At 32.7% G+C, this 21,144-nt stretch overlaps 1 protein-coding gene and 1 long non-coding RNA gene across 4 annotated transcripts; both read left to right on the forward strand.

The window, feature by feature from the left end:
- The first annotated feature begins 6,454 nt into the window (after positions 1-6,454).
- On the forward strand, positions 6,455-20,730 carry LOC134228921 (uncharacterized). Of its 3 annotated transcripts, XM_062710616.1 has the most exons (7): positions 6,455-6,489; positions 7,119-7,159; positions 15,265-15,493; positions 18,855-18,974; positions 19,574-19,697; positions 20,245-20,399; positions 20,686-20,730. In XM_062710616.1, the coding sequence occupies exons 1-7, from the start codon at positions 6,474-6,476 to the stop codon at positions 20,715-20,717; spliced, it is 717 nt and encodes a 238-aa protein (XP_062566600.1). In that variant the 5' UTR covers positions 6,455-6,473; the 3' UTR covers positions 20,718-20,730. The 3 variants fall into 3 exon arrangements, with proteins under 3 accessions (XP_062566600.1, XP_062566601.1, XP_062566602.1); XM_062710617.1 differs by lacking the exons at positions 6,455-6,489; positions 7,119-7,159 and adding an exon at positions 14,470-14,504; XM_062710618.1 differs by lacking the exons at positions 6,455-6,489; positions 7,119-7,159 and adding an exon at positions 14,504-14,534.
- LOC134228920 (uncharacterized) lies at positions 9,989-11,305 on the forward strand. Its single transcript, XR_009984106.1, has 3 exons — positions 9,989-10,070; positions 10,817-10,882; positions 11,200-11,305. It is a non-coding gene; the product is annotated as an uncharacterized LOC134228920 (long non-coding RNA).
- Positions 20,731-21,144: the final 414 nt, after the last annotated feature.

A 21,144-nucleotide genomic window follows, 5' to 3' on the forward strand; every position in this document is an offset into this window, starting at 1 on the left:
AAATTAAAGAAATAGCCAACTTGAAGAAAAATCACGGGCTTCATTTTTCTTGCCTGAATAAATCTTCATATTTCCCTAATGGATTATGCAATAAATGTATAAAACAAAAACAAAACTAACTTGTATTGTAAACTTTTGTTGAACTTCAACGTGTGATTCGTTAAGCATAAAATTATTCTTTTGAAAGACATGACCTCATAACTACAACAGTGTTCAAATAACCAGCTTTTAATTTTGTACTTTCCTTAAATGTGAGAGAAGTGAAGGCCTTGATGAAAAATTTCGTAAATAGGCAATACAAAATTTCAAGCATTCTGACTTGAGTTCTAGACATTGAATGAAATAACGGCTTTGTTTCCAATTATGTTTATTTACAAAGACTTCATTGCATTACTGGTATGATAGGTTACTCAACACGATACGATTTGATGCTGATCGTAATCACATGTTTCCGCTTAATTAAGTTGTTTACAACTTTGTTTTTTTTTCTTTTTTATTTTAGCATTATTATCAAGAATCTCATATATACAGTCATGTACTGTGAAACATATTTTATTCTCAAGTACTTTATTTTCGCATAATTAGGCGGGACAGTATTCTTGCAAAAATTTTATTCTCGCGTATGTATTAAGTATTTATTAAAAAAAATTATAAAGAATAATACTTTGACCACAATTCGCGAAGATATCAACTCGCAAAGAAAGAATATGACTATCTTGCATAAATATTAATCGCGAAAACTTAGTGATCGTCAATAATCAAATGAAACGGCTTTTCCCTCAACATTGGATCCTAAGGTAAGTAATGAATAAAGAGTTATAAAATGTTTGACATACTAGGCCCATCATTAGACTGTTATAAATCGGGTTAAAATTTTGGCTAACCAGTTACTGTATGCAGGGAAATTTTCGCCACCTTTTTGTTTTCGCCTTGTTCTCATTTCAATTAATTTTAACCAAAGGGAATTGAAAGAAAACACTCAGTGTAATATCTTACATCTTATGGAACGGGTGAATTTAAAATGGGGCAAATTTAAAATGTTGAAAATTACAAGGGGTGAAAATAAGCCTGTATATATATAGAATATCTAATAATTAGATAAAACCAGATGTTTCTTAAAGGACTTCAAAAGTATTTTATTGTATTATTAATGCTTGTTATTTTTTCTCCTTGAAAATTTTCGATTTATTACAGTGATGTGATGTGTTGTTTCACAAATTAATCTTTATTTAGGGGACTGCTAATCGTCGCAAACTAGGGCCAAAACGTACGACCCTCTCCCATTCTGAAAAAAAAGCTATAAGCGGACTCCGGACCGTGGCTTGAGATGATGGGGACATCTTTACCGCAACACCCCACAAGTACATGTATTTAAACAACCCATCCCTGAAATTTTTTTAGAAATTTTAAGCTTATCGTGTACATACGTTAGCTAATTAACTTGAGCAGCATGAATTAAAAAAAAATGACATTTCTTGTATTTTACCTTAAATGTATAATACATGTTTTTTTTAAATATTTGGTATACTAATAACTAACCGTGGTGCTTTACTTCTAGAATGAGACAAATCAAGATAATTAACTACATGTTTCAAATATATGTAAATGTATGCATATGGTATGAATACTAGTCGTTGGATTAGTATAAATACGTGGGTATATTAAGGCAACACATACTATTCTACTATACCTGGCTGTAAAGTATGATGCTATTGCATGTTATATGACGTAATGATCTCTTAATATTACATGTATCTATGTTCAAAATTTTATCTCAGGACCTAGAAATGAATGAAAACATATAGTAAAATCTAAATCTGATCATTTTGGCCGACTAAATATGATTTACCTTCAGGTACAATGTAAGACGACACGTGCCTCAAATTTATGTTTTGTATCTCTAGGTATTATATTTAAAAAAAAAATATTCATATTTATCATTCTCTTCTGATTTCTACATTGTTTTCAAAATGTTTTCACTTTAAATATAAGTACATGTACACCAAAAATGTCGATCTATGTCATTCTAAAGATTACCCATTAGGGTTACATGTATATAACAAGTATGACTCTGTGGTTTCTTGTCCAAATGCCTGGTTAAGTACCCTAATTTTTTGTGAGGAAATTTGTTTTAGTAGTTATAGTTAAATGACAAAGTCTTAGGAAAAGTTATATGTATTATTGAGGAACGTTTTGTCTGACCTTAATTGCATGTAATATATACACATGATATTTCAATATTAGAAAGAAAGGCTTGTTTTGCCAAGGGAGCCCATATTATGTGGCAGAGCAAAAAATAAAATAGAACGTGTACTTTGGAACCATGTAAAAGCCTCGGTTAATTCTGTGAAGAAAGCCTCAGTAATACCATTCAGTGTAGGAGAGTTGCAGATAAGAAATGTGTACATACCCCAAAGCGCGTATCAGAAAGACGAACAGCTAGACAGATGAATGGACAGACAACACATCACTATATATATTCCTTTTCGCTTGCTTTTTAAGGGGATGTGTAAAAATTCACGCTTTCAATGAAGAAAACAACGAAGAATAAATACATGTTTATATAAGTGTTTATCATGGGAATTCGGGACAAGTAAAATGAAAACACAAAAATATTCCGATCTCTTCCAGTGCTCTAATCATTATTTCAGACAATATTTAAATATGTGTTAGAGTGCAAATAAAACTTACTTTTGATACCTGGAATGTTCTTTTATGTGAAAAATTGATGTCTCTACAGATGTTTTTATGCTTAATCTTACGTCGTGGTGATTCAATTTTGTTGCATTGTAAAAGTATGTCGACTCTTTCAAGTACGATAACGAAACCGAACTCACGACAAAAAATCAAAACTTCATATAATTCTCTCACACATACATCAGCCTTCTTACCATAGATATAAATTTATTTTTACACCATTAGATTTAATAATTATCAGTTATTCAATTAATAAGTATTCGGAACTGATCAAAATCGGAACTGGCCAAACTACTGTACGACAATCAAAGGAGATTTTTGAGTAAGTATCATTATGATTGTTTTTACATCTTCTAATAAGAAGACAAATGGTATTGCTGAAACCTCAGTCATAAATATTTTGAGTTATAGATCTAGCTGGTATCTCCAACATAACTGCATCAATCATACGTCTTACTTCTAAAACGAGGCGTTTGCATCCCCCACCCATTAGCTTAGAGCAGGGTGGGTTAAACTTCTACATACTGTATACTGGGAAATTTTCGCCCCCGTTTAATTTTCGCCCCTTTCGCCCTCGTCGGAAGTGGGCGAATCTAAAACGGAGCGAATTCAAAGTAAACAGTATAATATCTTAAACAAAAATATTTCTGGGCGAATTTAAAATGGGGCAAACTTGTTTCTGAATGTGAAAGGGCGAAAATAACCCTGTATACAGTATTTTAACACTCATTAATAATGTTTCTTCTCCAGTCTTCTAAGTTAAGTCCAAATGAAATGATTTTCAGTTCATTTATAACACCAACAAACCGGTTCCTTAATCCGAATGTATTATATGGGAACCTTCCCTCAAATGGCGTCAGACTGTTTACAGGCATAAATAAATGATAACAAGCTTAACTTCTCCACCTCTTCAATGTGAAGTACATATGTAAGAGCGTCTTCTCTAGAGTTGTGAACAAAGGAGTTGATCCTTACGTCGCGGGTTCGAATCCCACTTTGAGATGTGAAACCGGTCCTTCGGATGAGACTGTATCAAACTAGGTCCCGTGTGCAGAAGGTACTAGCACGAATAAGGTTCCCTCACTGCTCAATGGCCCTAAGTGTCGAGTAAAGGACAGAATTTGTAGCCCTCCACCGGCAAGTGGTGGCGTCTCATATGAGTGAAAAATCCTCTAGAAGGACGTTAAACAACACTTCTTCAATCCCTAATAGGAAGAAATTCAATGAAATTGAAAACATAAAAGATATGTAGTGATTTCGCCATATTTAATCGAAAAATTTTGGCCACCTGTACCTGTTATATATAAAGTCTCGCACATTTTTTTCACTTGAGTGATTTTCTAGCTTGGCTGTCGACATGTATTCATCTCCGATAGCATAGTAGTCATAAATCCATAAACTGACCAATTACATGTTTTAAAAGTAAAAATCCAACAAAAACTAGAACTTTGCAGAGAAGTAAATTATTTTTGAATGCATGTGCATTTGCAAAATAGGAAAAAACAACAACACGGAATACATTCATGTATACCTGTCAGCAAAAAAAGTTTGGAAATCCACGCCTGCAGGTCGAGAATACGCATCGAACGCAGTGATAAAAACATTTACCTGAATACTGCTATCGTTACAGGGATGTGCACATGTCGAAAACAATGTCCTATTTTACTTTTATTGAAATATGCATCTCAGAAGTCATGTAATCCATTGCTAACTCTACAGTAAAAAAAAGTCACCACATAGCACTTGTACACACGTGGTCCACGACGATCAGTTTATTTGGTCAGGGGACATTTCAAAGGTGGAAAACTCACTGGTATTTTGGTTGATTGAAAAAAAAAATGCAAATATTTTTTTTTCTCAAAAATAAATATATTTACAATTGTCTGTATATATAAATATGAACAAAATTTATAAACATGCATGGCTTAACAACATCAAATCTCTTTTATACATGTAGCATGGATCATTATGAATCTTTCATTTTTTGACGAGATTTTTCCACAGGTACTTGTGGACAGGACCCCCCCCCCCCCCCCCCCCCCCCCGCGATATTCAATCCCGGGGCTTATTGGACATTTTTTTTCAAAAATTATATTTATTACTCTTATTCATCATGGGTACAATATGAAAAAATCGTCAAAACCCTAAAACAATCGCTCCACAAAAAAAAATACCCCACTATACATTATAAGGGATAATGTATAGTGGGGTATTTTTTTTTTTGTGGAACGATTGTTTTGGGGTTTTGGCGATTTTTTCATATTGTAACATGATGAATAAGAGTTATAAATATAATTTTTGAAAAAAAATTCTAATAAGCCCCGGGATTAATTGAATATCGGGGGGGGGGGGTCCTGTCCACAAGTACCTGTGGATTTTTCTTGTGAAGGGAAGGGGGGAATGAAAATGCATAACAGTCTCCTAAAATAAATAAATTAAACAAACGTCTGAAAAAGACCGAATAATCATTACAATCAACTATTTTCAAATACATACTGTGTACTGGTTTTATTTTTTAAAATATAGACCTAATATAACTTGATTTAAAGTTATTTATAATTTTTTACACCATAAACGAGTTTGATTCTGTGGTACATGAATGATCAAAATAGAATTAATTAGTGGATCCAGATGGGGCGAGTTCTGGAGGGTTGGAACCCCCCTTTATTTTCGTCCACACACTGAGCGATTTTTTTTTCTGTGATATAGAAATTTATGCGTCGAATAAAAACTCTGTCCTTTCTGCTCGGTAGATCTGTAGATGTATGCAGATTTGCTTTCCTCCGTTTACCTTCACAACCCCGGACTTTGAATACCCACAAGTAATATGCAAGGAAGATTCCAGCGAACTTTAGCTATATACCATTTTTAGACCATCTCCAGAAGTAATGAACTTGTAGAAGTATGCTTTTCTGAACCACGTGTCTTGTCTTTTGTAATCTGTCTACAAGCTCTCTAAACATATACATGTATGGCTCACAGGTACTTGTGGACAGCCCCCCCCCCCCCCCCCCCCCGCGATATTCAATCCCGGGGCTTATTGGACATTTTTTTTCAAAAATTATATTTATTACTCTTATTCATCATGGGTACAATATGAAAAAATCGTCAAAACCCTAAAACAATCGCTCCACAAAAAAAATACCCCACTATACATTATAAGGGAGACTAGTGGGTTTTTTTTTTTTTTTTTTTTGTGGAACGATTGTTATACGGGCACGTACATGTAAAAACAGCCGCCCCCCCCCCCCCCTTTTCCCAACAGTACCTTTATTATTGAAAATGTTCATTGAAAGCCCCCCCCCCCCCCATGTCTTACCACAGTACTTAGAGTGATATCATGGATATGGAATTCTTAAAATTGGAAATGAAAGAAAGTTGGCATTGAAAAATTTTTACCACTACCCCCAACCCCTCAACTTTTATAGGTAAGTAAGAAAAATCCTTTGACTGGAACCCCCTCCCCCCAACTTTCAGACAGTGCTCGGCAGCCTGTTATAAAACCGTAACGCTCCGGTTCTGCAATATTATAACTAGGGGATGGAGAGTTAATAATTCTTGGTCTATTGATTGGGCTGTCCGTGTTTTCTAGAAAATAGTTCCAGGTTCATCAATAACCCCTTTCTGAATAGATAGGTAGACAGGTACATGTAGAGTACCTGAAATCATATTTAAACGAACCAATGGGGCGAATCACTCATGGCGAACAGGGAATAGGGGGCGAATCCACCAAGATCATTCGTCTATGACGTCACAGCCTTCATGCACTGACGAAGATGGAAGAAATCAAATGTAGGCCCCGTAATTAGTAACATGTAGGCCTACAAAAGATGCATGTATTATAATGAAAGTTAAGGGTTGTTTATTTTAGGAGAAACCATATTTTTCATTGCCATAATATAGTTTCTTAGATCTATAGAGCTAAGCCTATCTATAGTTTTTTTTGTCCGTGTCTACTTTCTTTTTGACTTTTTTGATTTTTTTTTTCACTTTTTGGCTTTTTTCTTAAAATCTACCTACCCCAAATGAAAGATTTTGATTGATGCTTTATTTATTTTGGAAATAGAATGGAATTGATCTTACAAACATCATCAACACGTTGAAGGGTCGAATTATATTTTTATTTTTGGATAAAAATTCATAGGCCTGATAGGTTTTTTTTTTAACTTTTGTCCCAGCACAGATCGTCAAATGATGATGTGTAATTTGTGTTAATGTAACGTCGCATGTTATATCTAGGCCTATGACTTTTAGTAGAACAATCATTTGAAACATACATGCAAATTAATGGTTATAGGGCCTATAACATGTATAAACACTAAAATATAGACATGCATATATAGTGTCAAATTGAAAAAAAAAATAATCTTGCTAGTCATTTAAGTGCATCAGATTGAATAAATCAGGGATTATCATTGCAGTGTCATTAAAAGCCTTAGTGATCAACTTTTTACTGCTTAGGGTAAGTAAAAATATGTTATATTTGCATGACTTTCCTATGTGTAATCATATTCATGGCAACAAGGAATTCAGATGCTCTGAACTGCACAGACATTAAATTAGATATAAAGATCAAAGACTGAATCTGAAATGAATTATGTTATCCAAATTAAGAGTAAAAGTTTTTAGTCCAGCAGAGTTCCCGTACATAAATTTAAAAGTGGCGTTGGAATAAGATATAGATCTGGTTACTAAAGACCCTTGGCAGGCTGACAAATAGGGCAAGCTAGCTATTTAATTTCAGAGTTATAAATTTTACTTATCAGTTATATGTATCTGTAAGTTGTCCATGACATTTGAATTTTAAATTCGTTCAGATCTTGAAGAGTCACTGGCTCACTGCTCTGAATACATGCATGTCTGATTATTAAATGGTGTAAAATTTTCATTGAGCTTCTCAAAATACATTTTAGAGATTTATATATGATATACCCATACAAAAAAAAGGTACATATAGGCATACCTTTTTTGTGCCTTTTCTGTGCCTAATGTGTACCTACTATTATAGGTACAGAAAAGGCATACCTATTCTGTACCAAAAATGAACTTAATTTTTTTCTAGTGTACCTAAAATGTACCTAATTTGGACTTTGTCATTTTACAGTGTGCCTGAAATGTGCCTACTTTAGACTTTGTCATTTTTCAGTGTACCTAAAATGTACCTAATTTGGACTTTGTCATTTTACAGTGTGCCTGAAATGTGCCTATTTTAAACTTTGTTATTTTTCAGTGTGCCTAGAATGTACCTATTTTGAACTTAGATATTTTCCATCTTACCTACTATGAACTTTGTCATTTTTCAGTGTGCCAGAAATGTACCTATGTTGAACTTAAATATTTTCCAGTGTGCATAAAATGTACCTACTTTGGACTCAGTCATTTTTCAAAATGCCTGAATTTAAATACTTTTTTAGATGACTGGTTCTTTGTATCTGGGTGTGGGTGGGGTGGGTTGTAGGGGGCTGGGGTTGAATTATCATTCAACATTTTGTGCATTTAATTTTTAATAACATTATACTTCAGATTTCACATCATTATTTCAAGTCCTCAGTATAATATATAGCGGTGTTGTGGAAAGAAAAAATGGGGAGGGGTGATAACATTGTTACTCTCAAATGCCAAATATGTAATTATCATTTATTCAATTAATCTTCTTACGGAAAATAAAAGGTAAAGATCCATTTCTGTTCTTAAAATATGCACTAGTTTGTCTTAAAGAGTGTCAGTTCTTAGTAACTTTGATTAACATTCTCTAAGACATAGGGGATTGTCTTATAAACACTATACAATTATATTGACCTTTAACACCCCCCCCCACTACACACGCACTTGCTAAATTATTATTATTATTTTTTTACATGTCATTTTATCAAGTTTTTGCATTTATAAAACTAATTCTGCAATACTGTGAAATATGTCAATTAGAGACAGGAAATCACTTTCCGCTTGAACGCATACAATACACAGGTAATCCACAGAGAGATCAGGTTTAGTCCATGCACCTAGTGAAGTGGACACAAAGTCATGTAACCAACAGCCAAATCTGCTTAGTTACGATGCTTCTCTGTATTATTCTTGCAGTATAATTCTATAATTTCTTTTGCTCTTAAATAATTTAATGATAAATGAATGTTTTAACTATGTGAATAAACTGATAAACTATTAAGATATAAAACGTTTTAAAAACTAAATACATTTTTTTTTTCAAAACCATGTTTGCTAGCAAACCCCTCTAGTTGTAACAGATACAACTTTTTATGATAAATTATCATTAATAAAATTTATATACACATCTCTATGTCCAGTAGAGGTCCCATTACGCGATCACTGCATCTCTATCTCTCTCTCTCTCTCTCTCTCTCTCTCTCTCTCTCTCTCTCTCTCTCGTACATTTTGTAACTACAAAAATGTTTGGGATGTTTAGATTAATTTTATAGGGTGAGAATTTATATCCATTAGACCAGTTACTGGTGTATTTTGAAATGGACTTTGTTTATCTTTGAATGCAAAACGATGTCGATTTCCTCAGTATTCGGTGTTAATACCGGATGACCTTCAGAAATTGTTAGTGTATCACATGTAGTTCTCCACAAACCACAAACATGACAAAACGGTGATTTCATTAGATTTTTCAGCTCAACATGAATGGGTAAAATACAGAAGAATAAATTACAGAATGAAATAAATAGAGATGCTTTAACTTTTACCGGTAGCAGGGACCTATATACTGGTAGTATATATAGGTCTCTGCCGGTAGTTAGGCAGTAGCAGTAAAAAAAAGTGCACATTTACAGAATTTTCATACAAATAATAGCCCCCAAGATGCACAAAATACAGGTGCTTATCATTTATAATTATTCACCATGTTCACATACTAGGCATTTACGGATTGTATACTGTAATAATTTACATACATGTATTTCGATGTTTGTATCACTCTCTGGTGTTAGTTACATTAATTAAGATTTTATAGTTGAAATCTAACATGAAAGAAAATTATGAATAATTAAAAAAAATAGGGGGCCTAATCAATTTGAGGGTGATTTGTTATGTAAACAAACACAAAATAGTAATGGCGGTCAAGATGGCGGTTCAATTGTTTGCCCAAAATAGCCACGCTAAATTTCAAGGATTTCTTCGCAATCGGCTTTCAGTTTAAGTTGGGGCTTCATTAAATAATTGTTAAATGTTCATTGTTATAATTATAAATTGTTTACACGAAATATTTTATGAATAATTTAATAAATTCTAATAAAATCGCGTGACTCCAGCGAAGTCTACGATTGGTCAGTGGAGAGCGCGGACATTTCTGAGACGTTTTGAAAATTTGCCGAGATGAAAGCCTAAAAAAGAAATCGGAGAATTATAGTTCGGTAAGTCTTTATTTCAGTGTAAATTTTCATGCTGCTTGTTGTTAGTGTATTTGTGCACGTAAAGAATGCATTAGAATGTGAATATCAAGTGTAAATTTTACGAAGTTCTAGGTAATTGTACCGTAGATTTTTGGTTTGTTTTGATTCAAGATGGCCGTGTAGCCAGTGCTACAGCCTACACATGAATAGAAGACATATAAATAATAATTATTTTGTTTAACCTGATGTGTAACAAGACATAAAAAGTGTTTCACAGTTTCAGAGTCTTTTAAAAAAAATAATACCAGTAATTAACGTGTCAATATCGCGGGAACAGGTTATGTACAGTAGCCTCTGCATGAGCATGGCGATAATAACAAACAGAAATTCAAATGATCAGTGTGAAAATTTAATCATTGGCATATGAAATTTGAAATATAAAGTAAAGGCACTATTTAAAAAAAGGGGGGGTTCTTACATGTAATAGTTTTAATTTAAAGTATCAAAATTACAGCATTTATAAAACATAGTATAACAAAATTAACTGATTTGAATTTATGTTATAAGTTTACATAAAATCATTTAAACCCCATCTCTCCACTTGGTTCATGCCAGGGTAAATGAAGGGGGGGGGGTATGACACACATAATTTATTTAAGAGTGACAATGTTTCAGTATTATATTTAAAAAATATTATGTATACAAATTAGTGTAAACTTTGTTAATAATAATGTCAGATAACTTCATGAACAAACTTTCTTTTTCAGCAAAATTCTTGTCCCCTGTAGTCATTGTAAACTTGGGGGAAATGCATAAAGACTTTAACTCTGTCAGTAAGTATGAAATCTAATCTGATTTTGAAAAAAATATAAATATAGTAATATAGTAAAATTAATCACCACTTTTCAAACTCCATTGTAAATTTTAGGAATTTCAGATGCAGATCGTAACAGGGTAAGGGGGGGGGGGTGTCCAAATCACTTTTAATTGATTAAGTATATATATACATTTAATTACATAATATATACATAATGCAAGTAGGAAGGAAGTTCCAGACTCCCTGGACCCCTCCCCTATAGATTCACACATTGGATTTAATATTTTTGAAAATAATTTCAAAGTGAAGACTCAAGAGCAACAACTTTTTCAGAATTGAAGGGAATGGCATGAAAGAAGGAATTGCGTGGTACATTCAAATGGAGGATCAATTTTTATAAGGAGTCCAGATGAAAATCGCAACTGTACAGAAATGAGTATTTACCCTGGTAAAAGGACTCTATTACTGTGCAGAAAATTCTGTGGTGCCAATTGGGTAAAAACTCTATGAAAGTAATGAAGATTACATGAATTGCACATGCAGCAAGTGAATAATGTGTGGCCAAAAAAAGGACATGAAATGGAGTATACTTTCAATACCTTTAGGGTGTCTTTGTGTATTTACATTGCATTAATTATGTTTTGTATATGCTGAAAAGGTGTGTTTATTTTTTTTCTTGCAAAGAATGATATTACAAATATCATTATTTTGTTAAAGGTAACAATATTAATTTTTTTTTAAATATAGGAGATTTGTCATATATAGATTCCGTTTTTAGAGAGGATTTAAAATAGTTATTTTTCATATATATTTTCATGTAGCATCATATAATAAATTTTTACTTGAACCTGATAATAATTGTTAAATTCTTCCTTAATATAGTCCTGCCCCATTCACAAGGAATGATAAGTATGTATTTTTCATGTTAGGCCAAAAATTTAAAAATTTTTGTTGGAGAAAGAAATTTTTAACTCCAGGGTTTTGTGGTTGATTTGTCGACAAAAGCCCATTTTTTGATATGCCTAAAATGTACCTTTTTGTTTAGTTATGCGGTGTGCCAATATTGTGCTTTTTTTAGTACCTAAAATGTGCCTATTAATGATTTTGGTACAATATAGGTTCCTTGTAGGTATACTTTTGGTATACCTCTGGCATACTTTTGGCACAGCCTTGAAGGTACCTAATAGATTGATCTGTGGGCACTTTTTAGGTATGCCTGGAATGTACCTACTGGTCTAGTTAGATGGTGTGCCAATATTGTGCTTTTTTAGTACCTAAAATGTGCCTATTAATGCTTTTGGTACAATATAGGTACCTTGTAGGTATACTTTTGGTATACCTCTGGCATACTTTTGGCACAGCCTTGAAGGTACCTAATAGATTGATATGTAGGCACTTTTTAGGTATGCCTGGAATGTACCTACTGGTATAGTTAGATGATGTGCCAATATTGTGCTTTTTTAGTACCTAAAATGTGCCTATTAATGCTTTTGGTACAATATAGGTACCTTGTAGGTATACTTTTGGTATACCTCTGGCATACTTTTGGCACAGCCTTGAAGGTACCTAATAGATTGATATGTAGGCACCTTTTAGGTATACCTAAAATGTACCTATCTGACTGTTAGAATTATATGCCATACTATGTATAGGCATACTTTAGGTATGCCTCACTGCTCAATCGAATGTTTTATGTGTGCCTAAAATGTACCTATATGTGAAATAGAAAAAAATGAATCATTGAAAAGTATACCTTTAGTATGCCTTTTTTGTACCAATTTGCTACCTATACTTGAAGAAGTGGTTCCAAACTTGTATACTTTAGGTATACCTTTTTTGTGCCTATATTTATCAAGAATAGGCATGCCTAATCTGTACCTTTTTTTGGTATGGGATATACACACTTCATATTATGACTTATATATAGCTATCACTTCTTAAATGCCCCAGACCTGTTGATTGTTAATTGATATCTATATATTATCATAGACATATATACATTTGTACTTAGCCATTGATCTGAAATAATTTCTTGTCACTTAACTATATATAGATTGAGGCATATTTTGCTGTGTTGTGTGTAATGTATACTTATATGACGTACCTGATTTGTTTGATCATGATTCATTAACATATTTTAATCTTGTTTACAAATATGCACTTAGTCTAGATAATCAAGTCTAATTCTTTTAGATTAAAATCACTTTTAGGTTAAATCATGAAAGCAACAGAGCTATATTTTTAGAATGGGGGAAAATGTCAATAATTCTTTGGAGTTTATTTTCCTATTTTTGGCCTTCTTAAAACTACCTACTTTATTTTCAGTGTCTATTCTTGTTAAACATGTTTAAAAAATCCTTATTTTGAATATTAGTTTACAGTCTATGATGTAACATTGCGGTATAAAGTATACACAGATTCTTGTAAACGTATATGACTATACTTGAATTCCCTTTCAAAGCATGTAAAAAATTCAGAAAATTCTTTATATAATACTAGATGTTTTAATTATTATGTGTTTTATAATATTGGAATTGGATTACAATAATGACATAAGCATGTCTATCCACGATAAACATTGCATATCAATTACAAAGGGTACGTTTGATTAAATTACATCAGCTCTTATCTACGCTATTAAAGATTTAATTCAAGGAGTAGATAAAACATGTCAAGATGAAAGTATTGTCACTTAGGGGGTATATCTTGAGACATTGATGATGTGCCCTTTTAATTTTTAGCTCACCTGATTAAATGAGCTTTTTTGATCAAAATTGTTTTGAATGTTGTCTGTCATTGTAGTTGGTATGATCGTTGTTGTCGGCATTGTTGTTGTCGTAAACTTTTTTACATTTTCATCTTCTGTTCAAGAACCACTGGGCAAATTTTAAGGAAACTTAAAATAACCACATCCTTGAGTAAAGGGGATTCAAGCTTGTTCAAATGAAGGGCTATGCCCTCTTCCAAGGGAGATGATTAATATGAATGATTAGAAAAATAATGGCATTAAAAAATATATTCTACTCATGGAGGATGGGGCTACAATTGGATAGTTTAACAAATGAATACATACTAGAAAAAATCTTTAAAAATCTTTTTCTCAAGAACATTGAAGCCATGATTGGTCATGGTTTAAGTTAAATGGAAGCATCAGAGCCTCTGGCAGTGTAGATTCAAGTTTGTTCAAATCATGACCCTCAGGGGTAGAGTATTGCCACAATAGGTGGTTAAGGTCTTACGTAAGAATACATGGGGAAATTCATTATAATTGTTAAATTTCTTCACAAATCTACAATTGATTATCAATTTAAAATCATCAAAAAAAGTAATCATGGTAAAAACAGCAAAGCAATTATGGTTCATATTAATTTAAAAAGCATTCTTAGGAATATGTTTAAACTTTTCAATACTGATCCAGAAATGATTTTTGCTTTTACCTAGCCAGGCCAGTTGCTTAGGTAAGCGATGTGGCCCCTGGGCCTCTTGTTTTCTATACATGTCATTCTGTTCTGTAATATGAATTCAAATTTTAGTAAGATTTGTTAATAGTTTGTATTTTATCTGTTTTCATATATACAATGTTTTTTACTAAATGTACTAATTTAAAATTGACAGAAAAAAGGAAGTAAATGTCCATGGTATGTTCTTTGGAGTCTTTCTATATACTGGTAAATCACTACATGTAACAGACATGTATACATGTACATGTATAATTATTTATCCCTTATTCCCAATCCCAAACACCTAAAAGAATATAGAGTGCATGCAAAGTTACATTAAATGTCTTGTGGCATCTTACTTGTACCGTGACATATCAAAAGTATATTGAGGAAAAGCATGTGTATATATGCAGACCTCAAGTAAATTTTGCTTGACATGTCTTGATTGTTTTCATAGGCATTAATCTAGCTATTAATCAATGTTAACATTTTCAAATGTATTAACAAGAAACATTTAAGATCAAGATGGTTTGAAAAATTCTATTTATTTATTATCATAAATGTATTTACGCACTGTATACAGGGTTATATTTGCCCCCTGTTATTTTCGCCCTTTTGCACTTGAGAACAATTTTGCTCCATTTTAAATTCGCCCAGTCATAGTTCTGTTTAAGAAATTATTCTGTATAATTTTAATTCACCCCATTTTAAATTCGCCCAATCAAGAAGAGGGCGAAAGGGGCAAAAATAATACGGGGGCGAAAATTTCCCTGTATACAGTATTCATTCTGTATCTGCATGCAAAATGTTACTGTTCTAGATATACACATTTTTATAAGTAATGCCTAAAAAATAAATTGATTTTAAAAAATGAATATGTAATTCATAACTGAATACTCATTTTGAATAGTGTACTCCTTTTTGTCAAAAAAAAAAAAAAATTTTTTTTTATTAATAGGAGGTGAAATGTAGCAGTGATGCCTGTCCAGTATCAAGACAAACTATGAGTATTGTTCCAAACTGTCCAACCAGTGAATCAGAATGGAGAAAAGCTTCTCAAAGAAAGAACTGTTCAGCTTTTGCCAGTCAGTGCAGCTATCCTGACAAACTTGTGTACCATTGTGTGATCAATCCTTTTGTGAATCAGACACTGGAAGTTTGTGCCTATGGAAAGTACATTGTTTTAGGTACTGTATGTGGAGTATGTTTATTTTTTAATTCCTTATTTTGCACATATACATGATATATGTGGCAAAATGAAATTGATTAAAGCAAATCAAGAAACATAAACTTAATTAAAAATAAGTCAAGTTGAAGAGTAATTCACATTAATTAACAGTAATTTTCAATAGAAGTTAGAGGATAATTAGGGACTTGCTCTGTGGGTGCCCTCAAGTGTTCAGTCTGTCTGTCTTTCCTTCTGTCCATTCATCCATCTGTCCTTCTTCTGTCTGTCTGAGATCGCTTGTTTGCAACATATATTGTCTCTCTTTGGCCCATTCTTGCTTACTAACTTACCAAAGAGTGTTTTGGGGTAAAAGTGTGCAATGACATTGTACTATGTTTTCAAGTGTAAGGTTAAGGTCATCGCAGAATTATATGAAAACTCCTTGTCCAGAACATATGATCTCTCCCCTTGGTCCAACATGGCTCATACTTCACCCACAGAGTGCCACTAGCCAATGGGTGTATAGTGACCTTGAATAAAGTTTCTAGATCAAGAGTAGAGGTCAAAGATAGCATCGCTGTTTAAAATAATAAAATCCTTGTTTCAGCACATAATTTCTTTCCTTTAAGTCCAGACAGCCTAAAACTTGACCAATTGACTTAGGGTACGAAACATTTGTGATTTTCCTTCCAATTTTTGATACAGGATATGCAACAATTGTCATAAAAGCATATATTCAAAAATTTTTATTTTTGTGCTATTTTTGATAGAGGACAAGGAGTATTCACAATTTGTGCATCATTCTTTTTTTTGGTTTTCCCTTTCATCATACAAAAACTTTTATTAATTTTTTAGCTCACCTGACCCGAAGGCTTAAGTGAGCTTTTCTGATCAAAATTTGTCTGTCTTCTGTCATTGTTGTCGTTGTCGTCATTAACTTTTCACATTTTCGACTTCTTCTCAAGAACCACTGGGCCAATTTCAATCAAACATGACACAAAGTATCATTAGGTAAAGGGGATTCAAGTTTGTTCAATTGAAGGGCCATTCTCTTATTCAAGGGGAGATAATTCAGAAATAGTGAAAATTTGATGGTATGTTTTAAAAATCTTCTTCTCAAGAACCACTGGGCCAGGAAAATTGAGACTCATGTGGTATCATCCTCAGGTAGTGTAGATTCAAGTTTGTTCAAATCATGACCCCCGGGGGTAGGGTGGGGCCAAAATGGCCAACCAAATTTTTACATAGGAATTAGGAATATATAGGAAAATTTTTTTAAAATCTTATTCTCAAGAACCACCGGGCCAGGAAAGTTGAAACTCATGTGATATCATCCTCAGGTAGTGAAGATTCAAGTTTGTTCAAATCAAGCCCCCCCCCCCCCCCCCCCCCCCCCCCAACTTTACCTTGGTAAACTTTCAGGTCTGATTTGATAATTAAGTGCTTTTTTTCCTAGCCGATGTGCTAAGATGAGCGCTGTGGCCCCTGGGCCTCTTGTTTGATTTTATAATTTTTTCAGGGAGTAGTTACTTTTTCCCCTTTAAGACTCAAACAACACATCCCTTAGTAGTACATAAGTGTTCCTCATCAAAATAAACCCTTTTCAGCTACCTTACAAATTCATTGCTGAAAGGCACTGAAAACCCGGGCCCTATTTCTATACACATCCTTCTTTGGAGGGTTAAAAGAAAGTATAATTATGTATATTTAAGACACTTCTAAGTACCATGCAGAGGTAAAATCCAAATTCGGTAAACATTTTATTAAATATAATAAGGACACTAGGACATTTAAATGATAGGTAATATAGACCATAGTGCAATGCATAATAAACTCGTGCACATGTTGAAGTGGGGGTCTTTTGAAAAATGGAAAAATAAACACTTTGAAAAGAAATTTATCAAGTGTATATTTAAAAGTAGATAATGGAGAGACTGTGTTGAGTGCAATTTTTCTTGCTGAAATCAATCAAATGTGCATTATATAGAAAATCAATTTTCAGTTAACTAGCACAGGGTCTAAGATTCCTTCATAGTAATGCTTAAGCTATCTAGCACCTGTTAGATTGTGTCTCAGATTAAAAAGAAAAATAATTTGAAGTTTTTTAGTTCATCTGAACTGAAAACTCATGAGCTTTTCTGATCACAATTTGAGTTTTGCCTAGCCACAGTTCTTAGGTGAGCAATGGGGCCCTTGCTCAATTAAAATGAAGAGTTTTAAAATTTGAAGGCATTGACATAATTAAACTTCATACCACAAATTAAATATTATAAATTGTTCAAAAACATTCATGTATTTAATTTTTTCACCATTTAGATATCCAAGCAAATTATCAATTTCAAATTAAGAATATGTACATAGCACCATGTGTGTATCACACCAAATTGTGTAATTTTTATATTTTCCACATATTCTTTATGTTTGTGTTGGTGTTGGGAAGGGGTGGGGATGGGGGTGTACGGGCTATAAAGGGTTTAGGAGGGTCTGACAATGTCCACACTTAGATACTAGTATTTTTTACTCTTACTCTGAATATTCATAAGATTTTGCTTAAAATATTTATCAAACATGGTCAAAAAAGGCATATCATGACATTTCAGGGGTGGGGGGGGGGGGGGGTGGGTAAAGAGAGACAATTAAAGCTGTGTAAATCAGCTGTGCATGTTTTTTCTTCTTATTTTTTTATACCCTTGTTCAGTAGGAAAGGCCCAGGTTAAACAGTTTTACCTCTCTCTTTGTCAGTCTCTCTGTAATATGTCACAGTGAGTAATTTTTCCCAGATGTTAAATGAAATTTTTGCACTTAATTAATTCAGTTTTTGTTTGTTCATGTCATATGTTGAGATTAATTACTGCACAAATCAGATGCTTACCTCCTATCTGTTTATCCATGTGTCTGTCTGTACCAAATCTCAGTCACAGTTTACTTAACAACTTTACATATCACGGATGCTTGAAATCTATATAAATATACTGTTTGTTTTTCATAATTATGTAATATGATGGATTTCATTTTTTTTTTAACCAATACGATGTCAATTTTTTGTTCATCCCTGCATCTGTCCAAACCAAAATATTTACAAAACTGAAGAGGACATATGGTTATTACATCAGAGCGGGGTCATTGCTTAAATTTAAACTTTGGCTCACAGACTTCTTGTGTTTTTTAATTTATGAAAATAATGGGGTTTTAATTTTTTTCCTTAAATAAGCTTGGAAATGATGATGAAAAAAATTATTCGGTACCCTATACATTGTATCTTAAAGTTTCATAAAGGAAGTCAACATAATATTATATTGATCTGATATTGAGACACAATATTGTACATGTATATCATTAGCTATATGCACAGGCTTCTAATTTTGACAATATATTTACAGGTTATTGTACGGAGTACAGCTTGAGTGGCAACATCATCCAGCAGAATTATGACACAGACTGTTCTAAATTTACCCAGAATCCATGTCCCAGTGGTTACCACTCCACAGAAGCATACAAATGTAAGTGTTCAATAAAATACACAATTTTATTGGGTATATATTTATTCTGTAAACTTAAATTAATTTTGCTGAATAATAATAATAATAAAAAAAAAACATGAAGGGGGTGTCTTTGTCACAGTTTAATTAAACAGATGTAATATTTGCATTGACACTTCAACCATACCTGAATAGGTCATAATCAAGTTTCAATTTAAATACTTGCATGTAGTATACACTTAACCTACATTGTGTCTACTTGTACATGTTGTATATCATGAAGTCAAATCATAGATATTTGAAAAAAAGCTAAAAAAAAAAAATTGATATAAAGAAAGAGAAAGTGCAATATAAAGTAACTTACAGCTTTTACCCTTTAATATATTGATCACCACAATCGGTTTATGTTAGAGCACCTTGCCAGTGATTAATTCAATTTTTTTTATCAGTTAAATTTGATAAATTTGACATTCTTAAGTATATATTTGTATACACACTACATTATATCTTTATAGATAACTTACATGTAAATTGATAGTAAACAGAGATTATAATTACATGTATATGTCATTGAATAATATACTTGTAAACAAAATTGTTATCATGATCTTGTTTTTCAGACCCTGGTTGCTATGAACTGACAAAGAAATCCACAGTACAAAATCAAACTACCATGACTACAGTACCCTCTATCCCTACCTCTGACACATATGTACCAACTCAAAATATGTCCATGACTGAAGAGTGAGTTAACAAGTGTCACTTTTATACTTGTGCCGAGTCCTTTTGTTTGTTTTTCTCAGTGCTAGGAAAAACATTCTGCTCTATTTCTAATACATTCACCGTTTTTCTCCTGTTTTTCTCTTGTATGCAAAGAGAGATAACTCTGTCAGACACTGCTTCAATTTTAGAAGTTTCATCCTTCAAAGAGTTATCCTTCCTTTGGTATCTAAGCCTGTTATTTATAATAATCATCACCAATCATAGAAAATTTATCTGCAGACACTTTGATTAATTTATAATTTATCTAATTATGATAATATAGTGTATTAAAAAATTCTGTTAATGATATTTATGACTTTATTCATATATCTTGAAGAAAAAAAAATATATTTGTTTAGCCATTTTTTATTTGAAACTCAGGCCCTTATTCAATTATTTTATAAAATCAATTATTAGTGTTAATTGATAGTTATGATTAAAGTGATGAGGTATGCAATGTATACTTATTCTTTATGAGAGTGTACCATATGATTTAATATGTTTGCTCTTTTGTTCCCTTCATTTAAAGGTCAAATATGGAAGATGATAAAGATATGACCTTGGGACCTATTATTGGAATCACTATTGGAGTCATTCTGGTCTTGTTAGTTGGAACCACTGTTGTAATTTTTGTACTGAAAAGACGTAAAGCGAAATCTAAAAAGCAAAACCTTACTGTAAAAGGTAAGTATGCATTTATATTTGATTATTTATTTTACATATAATCTCATATACCCTCCCCCTCCTAAGTTTTTTCACTTAATATCCAAAAGGCATCAGCTTAATTCCAAACACCTTCATCTAATATGCAATTTAATGCATTTAGTTATATTTCATATTGGTTACTAGTAAGCATGCATTTTATAGTAAACTTCCTTCAATTTTTAAAGAATTAATGATTTACTCAACATAAGATTTCAAACCTGATGCTAGATTTTCTTACACATTCTTAATTATTAAAATATTTTAGAAACAGAAGAGAATGGAAAACTCATGACATAAAATGGAAAAACAGGTAAATATTGTGATGCTTGATTGGAGGATAGGTTCATTTGAACTTCCCTGATCGAAATTTTTATGCTGTCTGTTGTTGGCCATGTGTCATTACTGTAAACTTTTCAGAACAACTGGACCAATTTTTACCAAACTTGTCACAGAGAATCCTTGTGTAAAAGGTATTCAAAATTGAAATTCTTTTCAAATGAATGGCAAACCTTCCCGTACAAAAGTTCGAGGCGGAATAGGCACAGCTTGGGCACGGCTAAGACACAGAATCCGCACGGGTTTTTAAAAAGACGCACGGGTTCTGCATGTCCAAGACACAGACACGGCTTCCATTTCTGAAAGTGAGGAATCCTTACTCACAGAAACCCGTGTGGAGGCACGGAATCCGTGTCCCAGGGAGACGGTTTTTAACTCAGACGGGTTT

The sequence above is a fragment of the Saccostrea cucullata genome, unplaced genomic scaffold (assembly GCF_032062105.1).
Source record: "Saccostrea cucullata isolate Sc308-1 unplaced genomic scaffold, CSIRO_AGI_Scuc_v1 ctg5200, whole genome shotgun sequence".
Taxonomy (NCBI): Eukaryota; Metazoa; Mollusca; class Bivalvia; order Ostreida; family Ostreidae; genus Saccostrea; species Saccostrea cuccullata.

Excerpts from the sequence above, each read along its gene's own strand:
- LOC134228921 (XM_062710616.1), top strand. Across the intron at positions 19,698-20,244 it reads AATATGTCCATGACTGAAGA|GTCAAATATGGAAGATGATA; the intron begins GTGAGTTAACAA and ends CTTCATTTAAAG. Across the intron at positions 20,400-20,685 it reads GCAAAACCTTACTGTAAAAG|AAACAGAAGAGAATGGAAAA; the intron begins GTAAGTATGCAT and ends AAAATATTTTAG.